This window comes from Bos indicus x Bos taurus, chromosome 16 (genome assembly GCF_003369695.1).
Source record: "Bos indicus x Bos taurus breed Angus x Brahman F1 hybrid chromosome 16, Bos_hybrid_MaternalHap_v2.0, whole genome shotgun sequence".
NCBI classification, from domain to species: domain Eukaryota; kingdom Metazoa; phylum Chordata; class Mammalia; order Artiodactyla; family Bovidae; genus Bos; species Bos indicus x Bos taurus.
This window is the reverse complement of record NC_040091.1, coordinates 19,483,218-19,507,056: the sequence shown is the minus strand read 5'-3', so window position 1 is coordinate 19,507,056 and position 23,839 is coordinate 19,483,218. Positions and strand designations below refer to the sequence as shown.

At 37.9% G+C, this 23,839-nt stretch overlaps 1 protein-coding gene across 4 annotated transcripts in view; it reads left to right on the top strand.

The window, feature by feature from the left end:
• Nucleotides 1-23,839, top strand: part of ESRRG (estrogen related receptor gamma) — a 652,137-nt gene that overhangs the window by 397,538 nt on the left and 230,760 nt on the right. Inside the window, exon 1 of one of the 4 annotated variants that reach the window (XM_027564444.1) lies at nucleotides 2,845-2,940. The exons of 2 other annotated variants lie outside the window; for them this stretch is intronic. Coding sequence is in view for 1 of the 2 variants with exons in the window: in XM_027564441.1 (XP_027420242.1) it covers nucleotides 9,606-9,661 (56 nt within the window). In the remaining variant the exon portion in view is untranslated. Of the gene's footprint in view, nucleotides 1-2,844; nucleotides 2,941-9,445; nucleotides 9,662-23,839 lie in introns of those variants that run through there. One more of the 4 variants, XM_027564441.1, reaches the window with a different exon arrangement.

The window sequence follows — 23,839 nt, the reverse complement described above, 5'->3', positions numbered from 1 at the left end:
GTGTTTCCTCAATAAGAAAAGAAGAATAAGGTGTATCATTGGTAGGAGCAAGTTTATTCTACTTTCCTGAAACAAAACTGTTGGTGGGTAAAAGTGCATGCTAGTGAATGCTTTTCTGTATTTCTTGTGTGTCTTCTTTAAGAGGATGAAACAAGATTTATGAGACATAGCATGAAATTAGGAGCACAAGAGACGTAGAAATTTAAAAAAAAAAAAAACAAGAAATTCAGGTCCTCATAACTGCAGCCTAACAACCAAATGTCTTTAGGCCATCAAATAAATTCTTCAGACATCAGTTTTGTCATCTGTAAAATGAGGATAATAAAAATAGAGTTTCTCCCTGCTTCACAGAGTTGCTGCGAGGACTGTGTGTGAAACAGCTTTTGTTAATATTAAACTATAGCAAAAATATTAGATATCCCACCTATTATAATCAGAAATTTTTCCTAAACAGCTTAACTTTTCTACCTGGCTATGTTTTAAAACTATAAAGATTGAAAAACCTTCCTTTGTTAAATGTTTCTCCTTTGTTTGGAGTTCCAATTTATCAAAGGGTGAGTTAATCTGTTTCTTTTCTCACTAATGAAAATTATCTTTGATTTGTTTAGTTTTCTAATTCAAGTAGTAACTGAACTCCAGGAAAAAAAAAAAGAAAAAATGGGGTCTTTAATTATGTTACTTGCTTTTCTGCAACACAAAGTTTGATTGGATAAAGCTTGTGGTACAAAGAGCTGTGCATTTGGGGACAAACTGCAGGTGAGATATGAGCCCCCAGGCTTAATGTATTGTCCTCATGTCCCCATCTCTGTCACCATTCCTGTTATTATAATCTGCTAGGAGATGGGGAGGGAATTCTTTGCCTCACTCTCTTTTGCATCGTGAGTGTGGTTTTCTAGAAAACACTTTCTGGCTCTCCTTGATAGGATGCAAAGTTGTATGTCCTCATCTCTGTCTTCCTCTTGGAGTGAAACCACCAAACAACACACAGACCTAAAGGCAAGATCCTGTCTTGTAAGAAGAGAAACTCACCACCTTTCTGAAAACATTCAGTGCTCTGTGCTGCTCTGGCATTAAGACTGCGTAGAAATAGATGTGTGCCATTCATAGGATCTTGTCAACATTTGACTACGGAAACACTAGAATCCTAAACGGATTCCTAAAAGGAAACCCTAAAATCCTTAATATCATTATATATATAAATATATATATATATATTTTATACATATATAGAGAGTACCAGAGACAGTTTTGAATGCTTTTATTTAAAAAGTAGTCATTTTCAGGACATACTTGGGATATCATGATTTTCTAAAAGCATTTCTGTCGGGTTAAATAAGAGAATGTTTTCATGTTACCCTGATAGGGGTCATAGTTTTAGGTACTAATATGGCGGCTTTGTTTGCTTGCTTTTGTTTTGATAATAAATATTGTCTTTCTATATCTGATATTTGTTGTTGTTGTTTTAGTCACTCAGTTGTTCCCGACTCTTTGTGACCCCAGGGACTGTAGTCTGCCAGACTCCTCTATCCCTGGGATGTCCCAGGCAAGGATACTGAATGCGTTTCCATTTCCTTCTCCAGTCTTGATATTTAGTCAATATGAATATTTGGAAAAGAGAAAGATGAGAAAGAAAGTGATCATTCCATGTTGCCTGTGCTTACCTTTCCAAAGGATAAGTGGTGAGGAAAGCTGGAATATCTTGAATGAGCAGACCTAGACCTCTAATCCTTTCTTTCTTTTTGTCTTTTTCTACCTCCCTTTTCTCCATTTACTTTTTAAAAATCACTTTAATCTTTTTAAATTTACTTACATTACTCTAATAATCCAACTGAACTAAGATACCCAAGAAGTACAGAAAAGCATTTTTGCCCACCAGTCTTTCCATTTGCCAACCTCCCTTAAACTGAGTAATAATAAACAGAGTAATAACACTTGTCATCGGTTTATTCATTCACTCATCCAAAACATATTCATTGTGTTCCTGTAATATCAACAGAAATATTTACTGAATTCCATTACTGGACACCTAATTACTTGGGGAGAAGAAAGAGAATTTCTCTCTACTAATTCATCCCCGCTTCTTTTTTTAATATGTGGCTCTTTTTGACTTTCTAAGCTTTTGGAGGAAGTGGAGGACAGTTTGGACATCCACTTGGGTATTTATCTCTTGGGATTAGATGTCCCTTGACTCTTACTTGGGACCGTTGTCCTTAGAGGGCTCAGGTTCTCAGCCAGAGTTCTTTGAACTACTAATATAGTCAATAATTGTGAGAGTGACATTAATAGCTTGTTACCATGGCTTCCTAGGTGGTGCTAGTGGTAAAGAACCTGTCTGCCAGTTCAAAAGACCTAAGAGACATGGGTTCAATCCCTGGGTCAGGAAGATCCCCTGGAGAAGGAAATGGCAATCCACTCCAGTATTCTTGCTTGGAGAAGCCCCAAGGACAGAGGAGCCTGGCGGGCTACAGTCCATGGGTTCTCAAAGAGAGGGACATGACTGAAGCGATTGAGCATGCATGCATGTAAGCACTAGAAATGAGAGAAAATATAATTTTTTAATTGGAGTATAATTGCTTTACAGTGTCGTTAGTTTCTGCTGTACAACAAGTAAATCAGCTATATGTATACCTATACCCCCTCCCTCGTGAACCTCCCTCCCAGCACCGGCATCCCACTCCTCTAGGTCAGCAGAGCACCGAGCTGCGTTCTCCGTGCCACACAGCAGCTTTCCTCTGGCTGTTTTACACATGGTGGTTGTGTGCGCTGTTAGTGCTACTCTCTCCGTTTGACCCGCTCTCCCCTTCCCCTCCTGCGCCCGCAGGTCCAGTCTCTACATCTGTGTCTCAATTCTGCCCTGGAAATAGGTTCAGCTGCACTTCACTCTGTGATCGACTCTAGGTCCGTTCGCATCTCTGCAAATAGAGCTTTTCTACTGCCTGGGTAAGCAACCTGAGTTAAGGCTCTTACCTCTCTGGAGCCTTATTTTCCTCACCTGTCAGGTAACCAGGTTGAACTCAAAATCCCCATGGTGTCCCTCGGCCTGTAATTCCTTGTGGCCTAGCCCTTCTGTTCCGCCATAGATTAGCGGCCATTCAATGTAACAAGAGCAACGCCTTGTGAAGAAATTGAGTTCTTGGGGTATCTGATCAAAAGCACTCCAGGGTAAATGAGCATGTGCTTGGGATAGTAATAAAATCAACAGCATTATTGACGGACCTGCCAGGGTGAAGAGATGTGGAAGAAGTGTCTTAAAGGAAGAAAAAAGGAGTAGGAGTAATTTCTCTCTCCCTTTCTTGCTGGTAAACAGTGTACAATTGAACGCTCTGGAGGTTCAGCAGAATCACTAACTTTCCGAGTCTGTTTTCCTCATAACCTTAATTTTTCCCATTCATTACATCAAAACTATATATATATATACATATATATATATGGCAATATTAGAGCAAGCAGTTCATATCAGTTCATATCATTTTATGGTAAAAGTTATTGATAGTTTCACTGGGGGAATATTTGCACTTCATTTGCCTTTCTATAAATACCTTGAACCAGTCAAAGACGAAAGCCAAATGAATTGTCAGTGTCATCCTCTTCTATCTCATGTTTAGTGAGATTTAAAAATAATACGGTTAACATTTATGGAGGGTTCACTGTGTGAAGGATGACTGTAAAACGTCTGATCTATACTGAGGCACTTTTGAGAGTGTAAGCAGTAAGTACTATAAATGTTTAAGCCAGGAAGGAAAATTGGCACAACCAGAATGTCCTTGCCCCACGGGACCATATGGTTCCCCCAACTAGGACCAGATACTCCGCTACATCAGTTTAACTCGTGTAATCCCCATAATAATTTTTACATGGTTGCTATTATTGTTCTTCCCATTTGGTAACTGAAGAAACTGAGATTTATGTGGGTGATGTGACTCTAGGTCCAAAGCCTCAGCCCTGCTAGCTGCAATCTGAACCCGAGGCGTGACCCCAGAGTAGGTTGTTACCACCTAGCTAGGGGCTTTCCACAGTCATCTGACGTCTGCCAGGCGTGACACACACACACATCCCTGATTGTTTCGCCGTGGTAGGGGGAAACAGGTTTTTATGAAATATGTTCATTTGTGAGAAGGAACTTCTAAGTGTGTCAGAGAGTTCTAAGATCCAAAAACAGCATGATCACCTCTTTAGGCCTGTTTATATGACACGAGATGCTGAGTATCTCACTTTTTTAAAAAAACTGCTGTTCCTTGGAAAATGTGGACAAAAAAGTTCACGGAAGCTGTAGGAGAAGAGAACTTTCAATGTTGTTCGTATACATCAGGAAAAAATAATGCTTTTATTCATGTGTCATTAATCGATCCATTTTTTTAACTTCAAATATACTGTGTGTTGAGTGGAATGAGTAAGATGGATAAATCGATCATTTTACTGGTATCAAAGCAAGTATTGCTCCCTCTGAAATCTGTCATATTTGTTTTACATCTGTTCCTGTTCTCTCTCCATTCCCACCCCTTGCCCTCCTCACAGAGTGAAGCTACACTTTATTTTGGACAACACTATCACACACATGATTGAGTCAACAATTTATGGCTTTTAAAAATAGGGATTTTGTCCTCTCTTAGGTTTATTGTTTATCATAATCATCTTTCAAGTGAAAAGGCTAATTTACTCTTTCTATAGGAATATTTTAAGCTTGATTATCATAATATTACAGCTGCCTGAAAAGGTCTAAAACGGGACATTGACCTTGAATGTTTTCTGCATTTAGCTCATGGTGCTTAACATTCAGGAAAGAATATAACTGCAACTCATTTATTAACATGTAATCTCAAAATGTTAACTATTGCTCTGGAAATACATGCCATGCAGATTATAGAAAGCTTGTAGAATATGAGAAAATGCACTTGGTATTTTACGGGGGTTAAGTATGTCAGAAATACAACACAACTAGAGCCAGTTTTCCCATTGGAGCTACTGTAGTTTATAATTTAATTTTTACTGACATTTCACCATGTATATGATTAGCTCGACAAAATGAAAGTGAAGTAATCCTGAATTAATTAAACAGAAACCGAATTGCCTCTGTTAGTTTCTCTGTCTTCCTTTGATTCTTTATTTTTTTCTCCCCACTTTCACAAACACACTGGGAAAAGAGTTTTGTGAATTCTGGAAGTGAGGTAATCACTCCCCAGAGAATGGGCTTTGTTTTACATGGACTTGGTAATTCGGGAATGGGATGGATATATAGGACAAGAGGTTTGTCAAAAGGAAAGGTTTTTATTAGTGCCTCTGTGGAAGCGATCACTTTCAGTAGAAATGATTGCTTCTTGCCAATCGAGACAATAATTTAAATATCAAAGCCTGTGCCCTAGAAATGAAAAGCAACAGAAAATGAGGTTTGATGAATGGATAGAGGTTTGGTGGTGATATAAAGTAGTCACACTGACTTCGAAAGGAGTCTTCATGTTCTCACTGGGAAGGTGTCTTCTTAAGCAGGGTTATAGCATAAAAGAAATCTCAAAGCACAAATGAAGAAGCAAGAGACACACAGCTCATGAGGTGGCAGAGGGGACCCTGGGGCCCAGGCCTCTGCTTGTCCTTCAGGCTGCTTTTTCCAGGGATGTTCCTTGTGGATTTTCTTTTGGAGTTAAAGATGGTCGTTTGAAAAAGTCTCAGAAAGATGGTAGTTTGTAAAAGTCTCAGTTTGCTTTTTGTAGTATATTATACTACACACAATATATCACAGACAGCAGGGAAGATGGTTCCAAAAGTTAAACAGATTTTCAAAGGTTTTATGATCTTGAGAAAGATCTGCAAAAGTAGATTGCAGGGCAATTTGAAAATCTAAATTTGCAATGCCTTGTTTAGTTTGAAATATTTAACAAATGGCAAACGCGCAATATAGAATCAAGATTTGCTGCAGAAAGAGTGTGGCAGCTATAAACATTTTCATAGAGATGAGTCCTGTTAATTTTCAGAAAAGGAAGGTGGGGATGAAAAATAGCTATTAGCATGCAGTGATAGCAGGACTAAGCATTCTCCGCACCTTCTAACATCATAAGAATTCACGGTTTCAGAAAATGATTCCGACTCAATACAGTAAAATGTCTGTTATAGACAACAGGAATCTACCTTTTGTTTCCGCTGAGTTTTGTTTGTTGCTGTTTCATTCTTTCAAGCAGAAATGAAGGGTATTTTCTGCTTAGCATCTGTGCTTTCGTTGGGGCCTAAGAATGAAGTTGTTTGGATATGAAACTGCATTGTTTAAAGAAGAGACTAAAATTGCGTGTGGATCCAGGGTCTGATGCCTAATAGACTGATGTTAACTAATTTGTTAATATTCTTTGCGAAACACTCATAGGGGTCCTTTTGTCTGGTTCCATTTATCCTGCTTTGCGTAGACTCCTTGTGGTAAGATTGTGAAGTGTATAGACTGGTGAGCAAATATATTTATTTATTCTGGGCTGGTGATCTGTCCATTTGTTTCATTTACCCCAAATCCTTTGTAGTTGAGATTCTTTAAAGCTTATGCTCAGTATTGCACATGGTATGTTTATTTCCTGTAATTATCCTCTTTCCTCCTTCAAGGTGAAAAAAAAAGTCTGTGACTAGGGAAGATTCTAGAGATGACTAAGCTGTGTGTTTATAAAACATTCTGGAAGCTGTCTCGCAAGTTTAGTGCAGTAGATATTATTTTAAATTTTAAATTAGTTAAGCTAGATTCAAGACAGTAGATGTAATCTTAGGTCCTTGACTTGTAGAGGTGACACACTGATCCCTAGGGAAAATAAACCAGCTTTGCAAACTGGTTCAGAAAGCAGCTAGTTCAATGGACACTGCACCTTGCACAGATGAAATATAGCTAGTGAGCAATCTGTGGGGATCACGCGGTGCGTGTTTGGACGAGGACCTCTGTGAGCACAGAAAAAAGACTTACATATGAATATGAGTCTAAATATGTTTAAAAACAGACACCAGCAAAATCAAATGGTTCAGAATGGGTCAAATAAGTACCCTAGAAAAAATAAAGACATTCTAGGAAATAAAAGATAACTCTCAGGAAACATGGTGACTTAATGTCCATCGGTAAATTACTGACTACAAATCTTGTCTTTAAAAAGCCATTTCAAAGGAGTAATAAACAGGTTCTGTCACAGTATGATAATGCAAAGAAACTGAATAGAATACAGTATTCTGCACAGGTGCAAGAGCTGAATGTGCTGAGTACATTAAGATCCACTGAATACGTTAAGTGATTTTTATTTTTTTAAATGTCCCGGGACAAAATAAGAAGGGAAATTTTATTTGCTGTATCTCTTCTTTTAAAAATGTATACAACTGGATTAATTACTCTGAGAATTTTAATTTATTCACAGATTAAGATAGGAATCCTTGAATCAGATATTTTTTTCCTGTCTTTCTAAAGCAATATTAGTTTCCATATTTCTTTTATTGTATTTTTTAAAATCATGTTTCTTTTTCAAATGCCTTATTTATTTTTTAAATTATAAAATGATTACATGTCTCATTTTCAATTGAACAGACAAATCTCTTTTTTCTTTTTCCTCGGGTGTCTGCAGATTTCCTACATCTCAAAGCTCTTTTAATTCACTGCTCACCACCAAATTTACATCTTAATTGCAGAGTTCACATTTAACAATATAGACAGCATAATGCTACTGGTAATTAAGCTTTTACTACCTGCTTTTCTACAGTATTCTTAGGCATAGCTTTTGCTATGGGAGTTCTCCACTAGAAACTTGTATGCATTTAGACCACAAACAAAAGGCATCAGGCCCATATCTTTAGATATGGCTAAATACATGGCAAGGAAATTGCTTTCTTCTGTGGGGGAAACCAAATCATGTCTGTCATTTTTATATTCTGAATGTTAATGTGGCTGTTCTATTTTAAAGGCCTAGAAAAATTTGAGAGGGTGGAAGAAAGAGTTGAATTCTGATCTAGTGAATTGAACACAGACTGGATATATGAACTAATTTATTTTGATCTCAAAGATTAGACTATTTATATCATGTCAGACTTAATAGGAAAAGGGTTGGTAAGCAGTAGAGCTGAATCAAAATTTCGGGTCATAAGGTAGCAGTTATCTCTTTGCCATAAATAGCTGGTAGCTATTCCCATGTACATTTGCTAGTATAAAAAGAACCCGTATTTAAAAATAGGACTTAAGCAAACTCTTTGTTATATGGAAACTAAAATCAGGCTTATACACTATTAGAGAAAAAACACCCTTCTCTTCTTATATTCTGTCTTTAAAAAGCACTTCTGTTTGAAACTCCTGCTTATAATGACCAAACTGTGTGATGATTTACGAAATGTTTCTGAGTTGATTTTTTAAAGCATTCAGGGTGTGTTATGTATAACTGACAAATAGTAAACTACATTTTATTTGAAAGCTGATGTTCGGGGTAAAAATCATATGTATTTGTATATGTTTCCCAGTTTGGAAGCTTGTATTGAAATAAATGTATGACTAAGAACACTTTTAGTGCGCTGGTTAGCACTGCTTTCCCTACAGGAGAAAAAAAAAAAAAAATGCAGTCTTTATTTTGTCAAAATGCACTGAGACGTTTTCAATGCACTAGCTACCCAGCTGCCCTGTCTCCCACTCCTGAAACTGGAGGAGCCAATTTGTCCCGCAGTTGTTTATCTTTGTTTTGAAAAGCTATGCATTGTATATCTATAGGTAGAAAGAGGGGGAGCAGGTAAAGAAATATTTACACATATAATTTACATAGGCATTTTCGAAAATTGCATTGAGGCACTCTCCTCTTCTGTAGTGATGTAAAACTGCAATCCACCTCAGAGGACGATTCCCACTTCGCATATCCGAACAATTTAGAAGTCATATCTTGGATTTTTTTTTTTTTTTTAAATACCCAGTCTAGATCAGAGAAACAGACGACAACACGATGACGGATCAATGAGAAAGTACAGCACTCAGTAAGCAGGAGCCCCCTCCCCGGTGGAATCAAACACAGACAACGCCAGGACAAACTTCATTCTCTACCTTCCGCAGAATCCTTTCCCAAATTAACTGAGAGTCTGCGTGAGTTCTTCTGGGCAAGGCAAAAAGAGATCTTGGGTGAGAAACCCAAGACAGATCCCTCCGGGGCTTGGAGGGTTAAATTAGTTAGGTTTCTTTTCTAGCTTCCCACGGGAGGAGAGAAAAGAGAAAAAAGAGCAAGCAAGCACGGGCCTAGCGCAGTATCTACTGGGAGCGTCCGGATCTCTGGTCCCCGCTCCCTTTTCTCTCGCGCTCAGTTTCTAGCCGGGTCGCGTCTCTGCACCCTTCGTACCTGCCTGGTTCCGCGGCTCCTCGCAGCCTCCCGTCGCCTCCCTCCTGATTGGGCAGCCGCCCCCCAATCGGCTGCGCGCCTGGGCCGGTGGGACTGCATATGTTAAGCTCTACTTCATATTAATAAGCTCCAATCGGGGCTTTAAGTCCTTGATTAGGAGAGTGTGAGAGCTCTGGTCCCAACTGGCTGTGCCTGTAGGCTTGTCACTAGGAGAACATTTGTGTTAATTGCACTGTGCTCTGTCAAGGAAACTTTGATTTATAGCGGGGGTACACAAATAATGGTTGCCGGTCGCACATGGATTCGGTAGAACTTTGCCTTCCTGAATCTTTTTCCCTGCACTACGAGGAAGAGTAGGTACCTTTTTCTTTGCTTTTTAAAACTCGTCGTGGGGGTGCGTGTGTGTGTGTGTGTGTGTGTGTGTGTGTGTGGCGGGGGGGTGTGGGGGGTGGACGGAGGGGATCGTGGCGCACTGATTCAGGTAATGTCTTGGGTATTTCGTGTGCACGAGTGCTTGTTTGTGTCTGTCTTGTGCCTTTTGTGTTGAGGGTGATCTCCTAATTCAGGAAGTCGAGAATTGTTCTCTGACTACAATGTTACCTTTGAGGCAAAGCTCAGTGACTGTCAGTAAAACAGCTGTGTGACAGTCACTTCTTATTCAGGTGCTAAGAATAGGCACTTGGCACAAATGCTTACTGAACTGTTAAAATGCATCTTTTACTAGGACCCATTTTCCCAAGGAAAGATGTTTTAAAATACAATATTCAAAATGATTTATACTATTGAGTGCCTCTTATGTATTTGCAGCTTGACAGATATTTTCAGCTCCCCGTCATTTCTTACCGCTCAGAGTTAGAGGCGAAATTGCACATTTACTAATTCTCCTTCAGAGAACAATTTAAAAACTAGCCCTATGCAAGCCGGGGCTAGAATAATGTTATTTGCATGGTTAGCATTAAGTCAGCACTTAACTGACAAATCAGTCCATTAAGTAACATGAGATTTTTCACACGCTATAAATATTTAAAGGGAGAAAAAAAAACTAAAGAAGAAACAGTAGTGACTTTTTAAATTTCTCCTTGAACAGACGACGCTGAGATTGTGGATTTGTTTCATGTATCATGTCCAGAAAATGCAGGAAAGTACTTTTGTCCTTAGATGCAGTTTCACTCGTATTTATGAATATCTTTATGCCCATGGAAATATACATATTTGTATTGCTCAGGGTGGGGGAGGAGTAGGGGGTAAAAGGAGTAAATTAGGCATTCTTGGGTAAAAATGAGTTAGGTCATAAACTTAATTTCAACCCACTGTTAAGATAAAATACTAGTTTATCATAGTAACTGTCACTGGTTCCTCTTTCTGTTGAGTCAGTTATATGGCTTTGCTTTCCCATTACAGGAATACCAACTGTTATAATTCTGAAAAGAGTGCTCTTGGCAAACAGTTCTCTCTAGATTGTGAAGAAAACATAAAACCCTCGAGAGGAGGAGGTCATGCATTATAGGTAGATGTCCACTAGCGGTCCTTAGTGACTGCATATTGCCTTGCTTTGTAATTAAGCAAGAGATGAAAAGTGACTTGCAGTCTCAGTGGCTCCTCGTATGTTTGAGTGTGAGTGTGTGTGTATGCGTGTCTGTAGACGTGCTTGCATGCATACACACTCACACCAGGAATGTTAGCCCAGGGATGGACTTAGGAAGAACCGAAAGATTGGAAGGCAGTGCTTGCGTCAGTTGCAAACGCTCCAAGGAAGAAACCTTAAATTGTGTGAAAATAAAAATGAAAAATAAAGAAAGGTAGGACTGCCCACTCAAGTGGAGTTTGAAGGTTAGTACACCTGAGGCTGTAGCACTGGAGAATTGAATACACCTTCATGTCAGGAAGAATGCCTTATCCAAGCTCACCCAAGTCAGAACTTTTCTCTCATAAATAAATAAATCAACTTTAAAAATCTGCCTCCTGCCCCTAGCCTTCTTTGTAAAATAGTTTCCTTGAATTTAACTTCTTATGGCTAATTTGAATAATTAGTTTAGATAAGCCTCTTAAAGCAGATGCATTTAAATGAAATCAGGACACATGTCCTTTTGGCTTTGGCGCAAGATTCAAACTAGCTTTCTTTTTTGGCTCAATTAAAAGTCATCTTTAAAAAATACAGATTTATTGTTTGGTTGCAGCTCTGATGGTTACGTGGTTCACTGGACAGACAGAAAGATCTAATGCTTAGTAACGCATCTGCCTCTCTGTCTCAATTAATAAACCACAGAATTTATACATGCTATTAATATTCATAGTAATTGTGCTGGGTTAAACCCCATCACGTGTGTGTATACACAGAAATGAAACCAGAGTTATGCAGTTTCAGAGGAGAATATTGGACAATTTCTGCTGTGGAGGCTGTTGAAAAGATTCCTTCAATTTATTGACCACCATCAGGAGAGCCTAAAATGTTAACCTATAACTATGTTTTTTTTTTTTTTAATTTTGGGAAATGTGCCAGTGCATTAAAGAGCATAATACTTGAAAGCTTGTTTCACATTTAATAGCAGTAATAACTGATAGCATAAATAGATGAAAATAATATATCTGCTCATTTTGACATATGTGTCAGTCTAATCATTCTAAATGAGTGTGCTCATCACGGTTCTCTTTCAACCTCTGATTAAAATGTAACATTGACTACAGGATTATAGAGCGGACTTAATTTTACTGACTGTTTTAGCAGTTGTCACAGCTGTTGGAAGAAGGAAAGGCAATTGAAACACTCCAAAACAGGCAAGGCTAGGAGGGAACAGTTTAGTATTTGAATTTCAGCCTGATCATGAAAATCCAGACCTCAAAAATTAAGCAGATTTGTGTTTGTTTGTTTTTTTAATTCCTGTTTGGAGCTATGCAAGTTTAATTGTGTAAGGTTTACTGTTTCTGCTTCAGGGTTTTGATTCTTTTCTCTGCCTCATCACTCCTTGTTAAAAGCTAAAGTAAATTGAAATACAGCTATCCAAAAGTAATATTATAATGTCGAAATACATGGGATAAACATAGGCTGGAAGGGAAAATGTATACAATAACAACAACAACAAAAAGGCTACATCAGAGTGGAGGCAATTTTCTAAAAAAGATAGGAGCTTGCCGAAGTCACTTTAGATGTGATATTATTTGGGAACTATGAACAGACTGTTTAAGTTTATTTTTCAAAGAAAGAATACACTGCAGACATGGAGCTCATGTTACTTTTCTTCCTGTTTCTTCTCTATAAATCTGTTGAAAACACCTGCAGCCTTAAAGGTAGGGGATTTCAGATGATTTTTTTGTAAATTGCTGGAAGTGACAAGTGGCTGCACTTCGGGGTGAATGTTCCTGAGCTGTAGAGTCTCGTAACCTTGCCCATCACATCCCTAAAGTGAACAGATTAATTCTGTTTCTCTAAAAATTAAATAACCACATATCCCAAACTACGTATAGTCGAAATATCCGGACAGTGTGAATTATGTAACCTATGATTTTCTCCTTGGAGTAAGCAAAAAAAAGTGTTCTGAGTTAAGAGAATCAGTGTTGAATGGGAGTGGTGAGTAAGTGCTGGACACCCGTGTCTCACTCGCCCTTTGTGTCAGTGCGTTTATGTATTACCCTGTACACATTGGGTGGTAAGTTTAGAAATGCTCCTTGTGCAGAAAGGGCTGGGAATCAGCTTCCCATTTCCTGGTCAGAGGCAAGGGTGATGGTGTTGGCTGGTTCTTCCAGTGATGGTTTCTCATCTTAATGTGTTTATGGCACTGCTGCTTTATTTACTGAGCCTAGTGTGTTGCAGTGGTAATTAACCCATGTTATTAGCAAAGCCCTTGTGGATATCCATTAATTCTCTTGCATGGATGATCATTTTTCTAGTGTTTTCCCCCTAATACGGCATCATTGTTCTTTTTTTTTTTTTTTTAATTCTAAATTGACGGCCTTTGATATATTTCTTTGATTTAATCTGACCTGTGATATATATTGGTCATCTTATAAAGAATGGTATTGTAATTCAGCTTTAAAAAATGCTAACAGAAACCAGAGAAAAGATTTTTTTTTTTTTGCTGTTGTCCTTCTTTTCAAAGCAAAAAAGAAAATAAACATTTAGAAAGAAAATAATACAGGAAATTAGTTTTCATTCCGAATTTTCTAGATCTTAGAATTTGTGTTATTTTGTGTCTTTGAGGTCTTTGAATAATATTTTTACTGAGTTAAGAATAGTTTAGGCATTTTTGTAAAATATTGAGCCAGTAGAAAAATACTTGTGCTTCCTGTGCTAAAAAAAGATAAGGACCATCTCATTAGCCAGGCCATACTTTTGCAATTAATTTTAGGTCCATGGTGCTATTCATCAAAGGGGGCAGCTAACTTCTCTATGACTCTGTTTAACAATACTTTCACAATACCTCACTCCTGCAAGAACTACAGACAAAGAAGAAGCCGTTTTTTTGGAAGGTAGGCATAATGCCTAATCTCAAGTCCGTATCACTTGTGAAAAATTCCTCAACATTTTTCTTAGCCTAGTGACAAAACAAAATATTTCTTTGTTTGACTTCCTAAGTGCTGTTCGGCACTGAATGCTTTGCTTATGTTATTTCATAAAAATAAATCAAAATCTGTGCTTATGGTTGATACTTTGTCATACAAGTGGCAGTTGATAGCCATGATTTCTGTGACAGCAATTAATATCAAATAAACTTTTCAGAATCACCTGCCAAGAATTCACAAATAAGAGGAGAGCGTTGAGGTATCTCAGTAGAAGTTTCAAGTCATTGCAGCAGATAAGCTCTGCTCTGAATTTTGCTTCATAGCAAATTCATGGAAGAGAGAAACAATACAATGTTGATCTGTTGTAAGTGCATTTGAGCTCCGGCCCTAGCCAGCTCTCTGGAGAAAATCTTTGATTGCCCTGGCCCAGTTTGTTCAGTTTTTATCTCTTTTACATCCACTGGCCTTGTATTAAATTGTCATTGTCCTAAAGCACATGAGATAGAAATGAATTGCTGTTTTCTACATTCTCTGACAGTGAAATATTTAGGTTCTCTTTCTCCAATCATACTTATATTTGTATTTGAGAGTCCGGGGATGACACCCAGCATCTCTGCCTCTTGACATTCTCTCTTACTGCATTTTGTATATTTTGCTGTTGATTATTATTTTCGTAGCCATGTGTATGGGATGTCCATGGTCTATCCCATTGTAAATAAATAGCTATGCATACGCTACTTTAAAATCCAAAGCAGTCTGTAGAATATACTACACACATGTGTGTGCATTTATGTGCATGTATAGTATGCAGGTGAAATACATATATAGACACGGGAAGAAGTATGTATGTAGAATATAAGTGTGCTGCTGAGAGTGTTCTTGTGTATTTATATAATAAAGTGGATCTCAAGTGTTTTTCTAATCAGCTAGTGTCTAGTTAAATTTCCTAGGCATCATTTTAACCTTGAATTAGTATTTCAGGTATTTACCAAGTCTGATTTTAAACTAAATTGGTTTAGCTGCTGTATAAATGACAGGTAACAGGTAACCTAATATATTAATCTGTTTCTGATTTTATACATTTTTAATTATCATTTTGAAATTCAGTATATAGAAATCATAAATAATTTGTAAAATAGGAAATAAGCCACTAGTATTAAGTACATAATTTAATGGTTTGGGCCCATATCCAAGAACCAGTTTTGAATTAGCTCTTAGCTACATTGTTTTCTCATATAGTTGGGTCTGATAAATATATCTTAATGAAAACATGATAGCTTTTAAATAAGTGCAAAATAAAAATTTCACTTATCTGACTATATAAATATATCATTTTATTTTTTGCCAAAAGCAAATATAGAAAATTAATTATCATTATGTGCAAATGAAAGACATCATAGATTTGTGAATTTTTGAATTTTATTCTCAGAGGTAAGTTTAAGGTCTGTGGTTTTGCTCAGTGAATCTGAGTGTTGAGAGAAAACATTTATCCAAATGCTCTTTCTATTCAAATTCTTGTTCTAATGCATATTTTGTTTAAATTCCTAGATTCATTTCCTACCTTTATATGTTTGTATAATACTTAAACAGATTTAATGTTTCTTGTTTAAAAAAATCCTGCTGTTTCTTTATGCCAATCCATCTGCTGAAAGTTAGCTCCTTTATTATCTGAGAGTGTTAAGTGACAGCCTTCTGCCTTTTGAAGGATTTACCTGGCATCTTCTTCTTGTTTCAAGTTCATTTTAGATTTCGACTGTCAAAGTCTGGGAAACCTAGCTGATAAAAATAATTTCCATTTAGTTATAACAAACACCCTTTCTCTTTACTTTTTCTTTACAGAAGTGCCAAATGTTTCTTTTTCTTTGATTTGGACACTATTTCTCAGTATTTTCCAAATGTATTTTCAAATCAACTATGCAAAACCATCAAATTGAGCAGATACAGATTGTATATGTGTTGTGTATGTATACCTTCAGGCACCTCCTTTTTTAATTTATAAAAAGCATTTTAAAATGTCTGGAAGAAGCTTGCTTTTTTATGTTTTGATTTTTCAAATGTTTTGTCATTTTAATTGATGGCAATGCATGTATATTTATTTGGAAGATAACTCACTGAGGCAAAGCAATAAAAGAAAAAGTACAGTTTTAAATAAATTGGCTTCTCACTGGCCAATTAGTCTTATTTCAATATACTGACATAGATCTGTATGTGCATTTGAATATAAATATAGAACATGCAACACTAGCCATTAGAAATGCTGCCTCTGGCTATATGGAATTCTTTCACATAGTCTGATAAATGAAAACACTGGTTTTTGGCATTTAAAATCTATTAAAGAGTTATTTAAAGTGTTAAACTCATGGAGAGCCTATCGAAGATCAGATTGCATTGTAAAAAGAGAACTTGAAAGCAAATTTATATTTTGATTGTTAAAGGCAGTCTCTGTCATATACATTCCTCTGCTTTCTCACCTTGCTTTGAGTGAAACAAAATTGCGTATATACTTTTCATCATTTTGATTGGAAGTACACATTATATATAATATGCTTTGGCAGCACTTACCTAGCCAAAGAAAGCAAATTAATACTAGGCATACGAAGGGCTGTCAGGCATATCACAGACGTGTCAATTTAACTTTGCTTCCTCATACACCTCTGCAAACAGTTGCTTAAGATGGTACTAAATAAAAGGGAAGCAACCAATAAATTCTCATATTGTATCAGAGATTGATGGCTAGTAGAACTGCAATGAAAACCAGCTTGTTTGCTTACTTCTCTTTAAAACTCTGTGGGACTACAGAAAGCATAGATAATAATGAGTTTTGTTCAAAAAAAGAAAAAGAGTAACTGAAGCTTGTTCAAATCTTTTTACTATCTTGGAAATAAAGGGATAATAATGGGGTTCATTGTTTTTAAAAAAAAGGTCCAAAGTAGTGAATCTTAGTTGCTCTTACGTGTGATGTATATAAAGTCTTTAACAAGTGGAGAATCAAAAGCCTTGTCAGTCCACTTTAAAGGGACATTTCTTTTTTTGTTGCATATTGCATACATTTTCTGAGAAAGAAAAAAAAATAAGGTATCTTGTGCTTTCATGTTTGTCTTGCTTCTTCAATAGGTTAAAAAAATGAAATTTAAAAAAGTAAATCAAGAACTTATGCACAGAAAATAGAAGAACACTGAATTCTTTTTTTCTCCTCCATGATCAGAATTGTATTTTTGTATGTGAGATTTCCTTTTTCATGTACTCGAGGAAGATTTTATTCATTTGCAATGGCTTCTGAGAATTTAAACAAAGGACTCATTAAATAAATACATTTAGTTTCTTAATACAATGGGAGCTAAAATGTATGAAAAGATGTCCTTTTCAAGGCAGTTAGTAGGTTATTACAGTCTGTAGTTTTAAACATTTATTTTGCTTTGAAAAAAATATCTAAAATTGTGTTCAGAGTGAGCAAAAATCGTGAGTCATATGAAAAATTATAGAGACAAAGGTACTTAAGAGAAAAATTCAAATGTGAGGTTGTTCAATCAATAGCTCTTTGCCCTCCATAATCCAAATTATCCTGGCACTTTAACTTCTCCAAAAAATCTAAGTTGCCTTGTTACATTGTATTCATTTTTCCCTAAATGAAAAAATACTCTATCAATGCTTTCTTTACAGCCATTGATCTATTAAAACAAATTAGATATTTTGGGGAGGACTGTTGTACCCATAACCAACAGTTCATGGCCAAAGAAAGAAAAAAATATATATGAGAAAGTGTCTGTATACAGTTGGTCCTGGGCCCTAAGAAATGACAGAAGCACCCCTTTTAGCCACAGACTTAAATGAGACCTGCCTCACCAGTCTTGGGATCATAGTGTCACAGATGGAAAGGCAACCATCAGCTGAATTGTACTCAACTGCACACTTGGCTAATTCATCTTATTGCTCTCCCCATCTGAGAAAAGGCTCATTCTGTTCTTGGAGTCTAGACAGAATCAGGAGTTGGGCTCAGGTGGGAGCATGTGGCTGCCTTTTTCTGTTCTCTCCTAGCCATTCAGCAAAAGGAGATGAGGAGCAAATGGACCATTTATGCACCGAAGCCCAGGCAGAGATTCTTTCATGGGGTTAGGAATTTATTATTCAGTTGTTCAAATAAGTTTCATATTTCTCTTCTGTTCTAGAAATATCATTATTGTCTTTCATGCTCCGAAGAACTACCCAGAAATGATTAGGGATGTCTCTTGATTTGTATGAACCATGAACTCCTGAAAGCATTTTTTAACCAGGTAGAAATGGAGAGTGGATCATCTCCTTAGCTTAGTCTCTAGGATGGTTCTTTTTTGTAGCTGTATATGGGACTGTTCAGTTGGTTAATTCTGAAGAATGAGAAAAATGATGAGGTTAAACACTCAAATTGTATTTTTTGTATTTTTCTATTTCCTTATAGTGAACAAAACTTTAATGTCTAGAGCATTTATGAGGGTTTTAATGATTGGAAAATCTGTCCTGAGAATGTGGTCACCATATGTGACAGCCTTGCTTTCTATCTTGTCTTCGGTTTATGGGGTAAGTTCGGTGATACTGTTGTCTTACTTTGCTTACATTATAGAACCTCTCTGCCCTACATTGAGATAAACTGAAATGTGGGGGCAATATGTGCTCAGTTCTTAGAAACTTTCCTGAACCCCCTCCATGTCAGCAGTATTTTCTTTTACAATTGCTCTCTGTCTATTGATCTGTTTTGCTAAAAGATCATTTACTTTGGTCAAAGGTAAGTGCGTGATTTTCATCCCGATTTGCACACACGGTACACTTTATCCCCCGCCCCCCCTCAAATTCCAAAGAGATTGCCTTCAACTATTCGCATTTGTTTTGCTTTTGTCTCTGTTTGTCGTGCATTCTAGTTGAGTGCTTTTATAGTGTTTTCTTGATTGTTGTCAGTTTGGGGTACTCGCTACTGACATTTTGGTTAAGTTAATGTCACAGCAGAAAAACCTACGGCCAACTGGAATGTGGCGACCGCGCGTGGAAGATACAACTTCTGTTTGATTGTGTGTAAATACAGTTAGTTAGTTGGGGGTTTATCAGATAGCTGGGCAGAAAGAGAGAGGAGCCGGACAAACTGTTTTCAGTAACTGTGCTGTTCATACACCTGATAAGATGGAGAGAGCTTTTCGAAATGCTGATAGGCTTTGAATAAGAAAAGAATAATCACTTCCACTGGCACCAGCTTATCGCGAATGAAGTAAAATGCCAACACTTTTACATTAGCGAAAGTAAATGTTTTAGACACTCTGGGCCTTTTTTTCATTCACGTTAAATAGTAGGAGTGCTTTTGAGTGTGTGCTGTAATGAATAGATGGATTTATTACCTGGACTAAATTACAGGTGAATGTGTTGATAAAGGAACCCTCAGCGCCAACAGCAGCTTCTTTGATAAGCACGTGCATCTAGGTGTACATTCTCTGGAGAAATTAACTCTTCCTTTTTCCACTCTGATTCCATTAGCCATCATTTCTGATCCTCAGAGATGCAGTTTTGTCCTGTGCCAGTCCCGTCTCCTTTTTACCAGCAGATGGATGACAGGCATTTGAAACGTAGCTACTCAGACTTGGAAAATGCTGGTGTGATCTCCGCAAGCTGGGGCATCTTTAAGTTTCTAAAGATTATGCTGAACCAGCTCACTCCTGTACAAGAAGTCTTATTCTTTCCCAAGAATGGAATGAGATTCATTATAAATTTAGGATACGTTAATGAGAAGATAAATGCATTTGGCCAAGTAGTTGTCCATTTTAAAGGGAAAAAAAAAAAAAACAAAGACATTGGTCTTGCTCTTCAATATAAACCATTAACTTCCCCGGTTTTCCCCCCTTCTCTTCTTTGTAATTTGACGCCTACAAATAATTTGGCGTATTCAGATTTGATAAATGATAGTGCAAGAGCCAGATTGATTGATTTTGGATTACTATTGATTACTCTCAATGAGATCACTGTGACACACTCGAATCAATAGTATTCGATTAAGCAAGGCACCACCGTTCCATACATCCAGGAGCAGTGGGGAATTCAGGAACAGAATGTTCACAAGCTGATAAATTGACAAAGCATTCAGCTTTAACTAGCCCTTTGTTCAGCACTAGATCCTTAAAATATATTTCATTGGAAAGTTCGTTTCTTTTTTGTAACCCTGGGCCTTTCTGTGCAAGAAAGGTCATCCGTTTAAGGTTTATTAAATTTTAACTCAAAACAACTGGGCTCCGTTTAGGTGTAAAATAAGTACTTAACTGCAGGCAACCTTCATGCTTTTGAGCCGTTGCTCAGAGGTTTCGTTCTTTGACGAAGATGTCAATTGTAAACATAAAAATGCATCACTGGCAATGCAATGGGGTAAGATTCAAACTGAAATAAAAACTTGTGCCCGAGGAAAGCGCTATCCTCCAACGAAGGTGGCCTCACTTTCTTCAGGAGTGGGCCAACTTAGGAGCAGCGCTGGAGGCGGAGGCAGGTAGTACACTGTGATCAATTGCTCGTGGCAGCTCCTCTTCCCCTTCTTATCTGAGGGTATTCATCACATCGCCAATACTACATGCAAAACGCTAAATATCACCTGACCTGAGAGCCGCCGCTGCTGCTGATATCCGCTGAAGTCTTTCTGTCTTGAGCAAACTTACAAAGCCACTGGGGGAGAAGAAAATCACCCGTGATTCAAGTCCTTTAGTTCAGAACGTCAAAGCTGAGACTTGTCCATCTTTTTCCATCGTTCTGTCCTCTTGGCCCTTGGGATGAAGCTTTTGCTCTTTTGTTTTATGGGGTTGCCAAGTTGCTTCTCACAAGGCCAAGCCTTACAGGAAACACTCTATGGAATGAGTGGGTGGACTAATGAGCAAAACTTGATTTCCAGTGAAATTTTGATGGCTAAGGCTTGTGTACCCCAAATCTTAATAGGCTCAAGTCTTGAAATATACTTCGATAAAATCTCACTTTTGATAGTGATTAAAAACCAAAAATAGAGGTAGCTTTCTGAGGGAAAACAAGAAGGAAAGTTATGAAATTTCCCAATCAAACTTAAGGCTTTTTTGCATGAACGTAAGATAATAGGATTCTAATTAAATTAGGTTGAGCCGTATGAAATGGCCATTTTTCTAGGTCAAATATCAGCAATTTTGTGTGATTCCACATAATAATTGAATTTACTCCTATGCTGTTCATATCCCATAAACAAATTGAAAGTGACAACTATGTTTTCAGTGTTCGAATGGGCTGTGTCTGATGATGAAAAACACATGAATTCTGTCTGCAGTTACGGCAAGTAGAGTATCGTTTTTTCGACAACTTTTTTTTTTCTTTAATACCAGTAGAGAGTTCCTAAGAACACTGTTTTACACAGACGGAAACAGTGTGCCTTCACCTGGCTTCTCACCTGTGGTAGCGTCTCTGATTCCGAGCATCCCTGTACATTTCTCAACTGCCGAGGGAGAGTATGGCGCCAACAGAGGAGCTAGGCTCGAGGACTGACTGCCCCCAAAGAGCACGTTGCTCGGGGCAGATAGTTGGAAAGCAAACTGGGAAGAAGCTGCCAGCATCTCCAGTATGGCACCTGTACATCCATTCATTAATAGAACCTTAGTTTGCTAGTTAGCGCTTTGCATGCGTCCCCCCCAGAGAAGTATTAAAACTGTGCTCCATTAAATCTATGCACTGCTGTGGGTTAGGCAGACGTGTGGCTCCCTGAGTGCTGGCAGTGGAGCCCATGGGGCTTTATTGGCTGTGGCAGGCAGGAAAGGTGCTTCGGGAGATGTAATAAAATGATCCCAGAGTCTTTATTTGACACCACCCCCCCCACCCCCAGATGTGCGGCTCATCTCGGGGCTGCGCTGTGCCGGCCGGTAGGAGCTCTCTGTGCCCACCTGCGGGCAGAATCCGACTCCCAGATAGGAAGGAAATTGACTCTGTCTTTCGGTGGGTGGGAGGGGCTCTGGGACCACCGCTGGAAATGTCAGCAGAAAGTGCATCTTGACTTAGGGTCACGTCAGGACTGGGTAAGTTTTTCTCGCTCTGGGTAAGCACATGACAGCTTACATCTTGTTTCCAGAGAGAGGGAGGGTGGGCATCGTTTACTGAAACTTGATTGAGCGAATGCCTCCGACTGGTCCCACTGTCAGCCTTGGAGTTTTCCTTTAGTAGTGCATTTCCCCTCTGTCTGTGGCACTGAATTTGATTTATCGCTGGTACTAAGATCAAAAAAGAAGTCATTCCTTTTGATGTTTGCTATTAGGCACATGCAGTGCAGGCTGGGGGGTGGGGGAGAACCGTCTTAGCATACAAGTCACTGTCCTGGTCAGCCGGTGGCCACGGATGGCAGAATATGTATTTTCTATCTGTTCATTTTGGGATATAAAATTCCATGAATAGAGAGGTGAGCAATAGGATATTTTAAGTGAATAATCGGTTTGTTTCAGGTACAGATTCTTTTGGTAAGGACATAGAGGGTGGCTGTCATGTACACCTGATTCTTGCAAGCTTTTTTTCTTTTTTTTTGCATATATTGGCATTCATTTTACCAAAAGACATGAAAACACTGAGGACTATAGACAGACCAATGGGGTTTAGGCTTTCAAAAAAAAAAGAGCATTTGGTTGCATTTACTGTTGGGTGGCAAATTTGGGACATCGGAGACTTTATTTGCAAATGAGAGGAGAGATTTTGTGGGGTCCGCTTCTCATGTATTCAGGACCCTGGTCAGGCTTTGTTTCCAGCTCTGTCCAGTAGCTTTTGTCCGGCCTCTCAGTTGAGTGGGATTTCTCTGAGCAGCGTGAGCCTCAGCCCATCAGCAGGCTGCTAGTCAGCAGCAGGTGTGAACAACATAAAACAGGATTAACGCTGAACCAAAGTGTGTACTAAAAACAGAACCCCTGCCTTGCTTTGAAAAAGGACAGCAGGACTCGAAGAGAGAAGCCACTCTGGTCCTGTCCACTCCTTGTTTACTAAACAGTGTTCAAGGGCTATGCAAATAGTTCTGTGGAGGTTCCCAGAATGCATGCTAGAGATCATTTGCTCATTCTCTCTTTTTTAAACTCTACACTCAAAACTTGAAAATTCTTCTCAGATATTCAGCAAGAGGAAAAACCAAACAGAGCAAAAGTGGTCTGGGTAAATCTTGAACCAGGATTACAGGTGAATATTGCAAAGATACTGTCTTTACCTCAAATTTTAAGTTGCTAGTTATTTGATCGTTGTATTTCCTGCCTCTTAAGAATATGGTTGGTTGGTTGGTTTCTTCTAAGATTCTTTTTGTGTTAATTACATGACTCAGTGTCTATTTTCCCCTAGGCAGGTAGACCACAAATAAATAAGTAATTTCATTAGAGATCATAACCACTCTCCCTTCATTTTTTTCCCCAATCAGTGCTACCTGCCTAGGAACAATAAAACTGACCAAGAAAGGTCATAGTTAAAAATAAAAAAAGTCATAGTTAATATAGGGGACTGCATGAGTTTAACAAATTGGGCATTGCACTGAATTTATGTCATCTGAGGGACTTTGTCCATATTTTGTTTGGGAAAGAGAAAGGTGGCATATAAATATATGTTTCTGTTTAAATTATGCTAATTCTTGTATATACTGTGTATCAGGATAAAATTTGGATATCTATTTTTCTCTGTTAGGTTTCAACTAACTTGTACTTTGAAACTCTAAGACTTATTCACATCTAGAAAGGCATCTGAAATAAGGAAATAAATCAGAGAAATTGTGTTACATACACACACACATACACAAATACAGACACACATATGTACTAACTTTTCAAACACGGGCAAAGCAAATGTAGAAATTTTTGCATGTGTATATAATAGCATGACACTGATTTCTGATACTCCAAAAGTATGTTCAAATACAGGTGTTTATATAAGGTGCATCTGTTTTAGAATATCATATAGACTTTACTAAAAGAATAATTTTGCAGTGTCAGAAATCAAAATTTTAGTTATCATTCACTTTCAGCAGCATCTTATACCATACATTACCTGTATTTTCTCTTACATCCAAT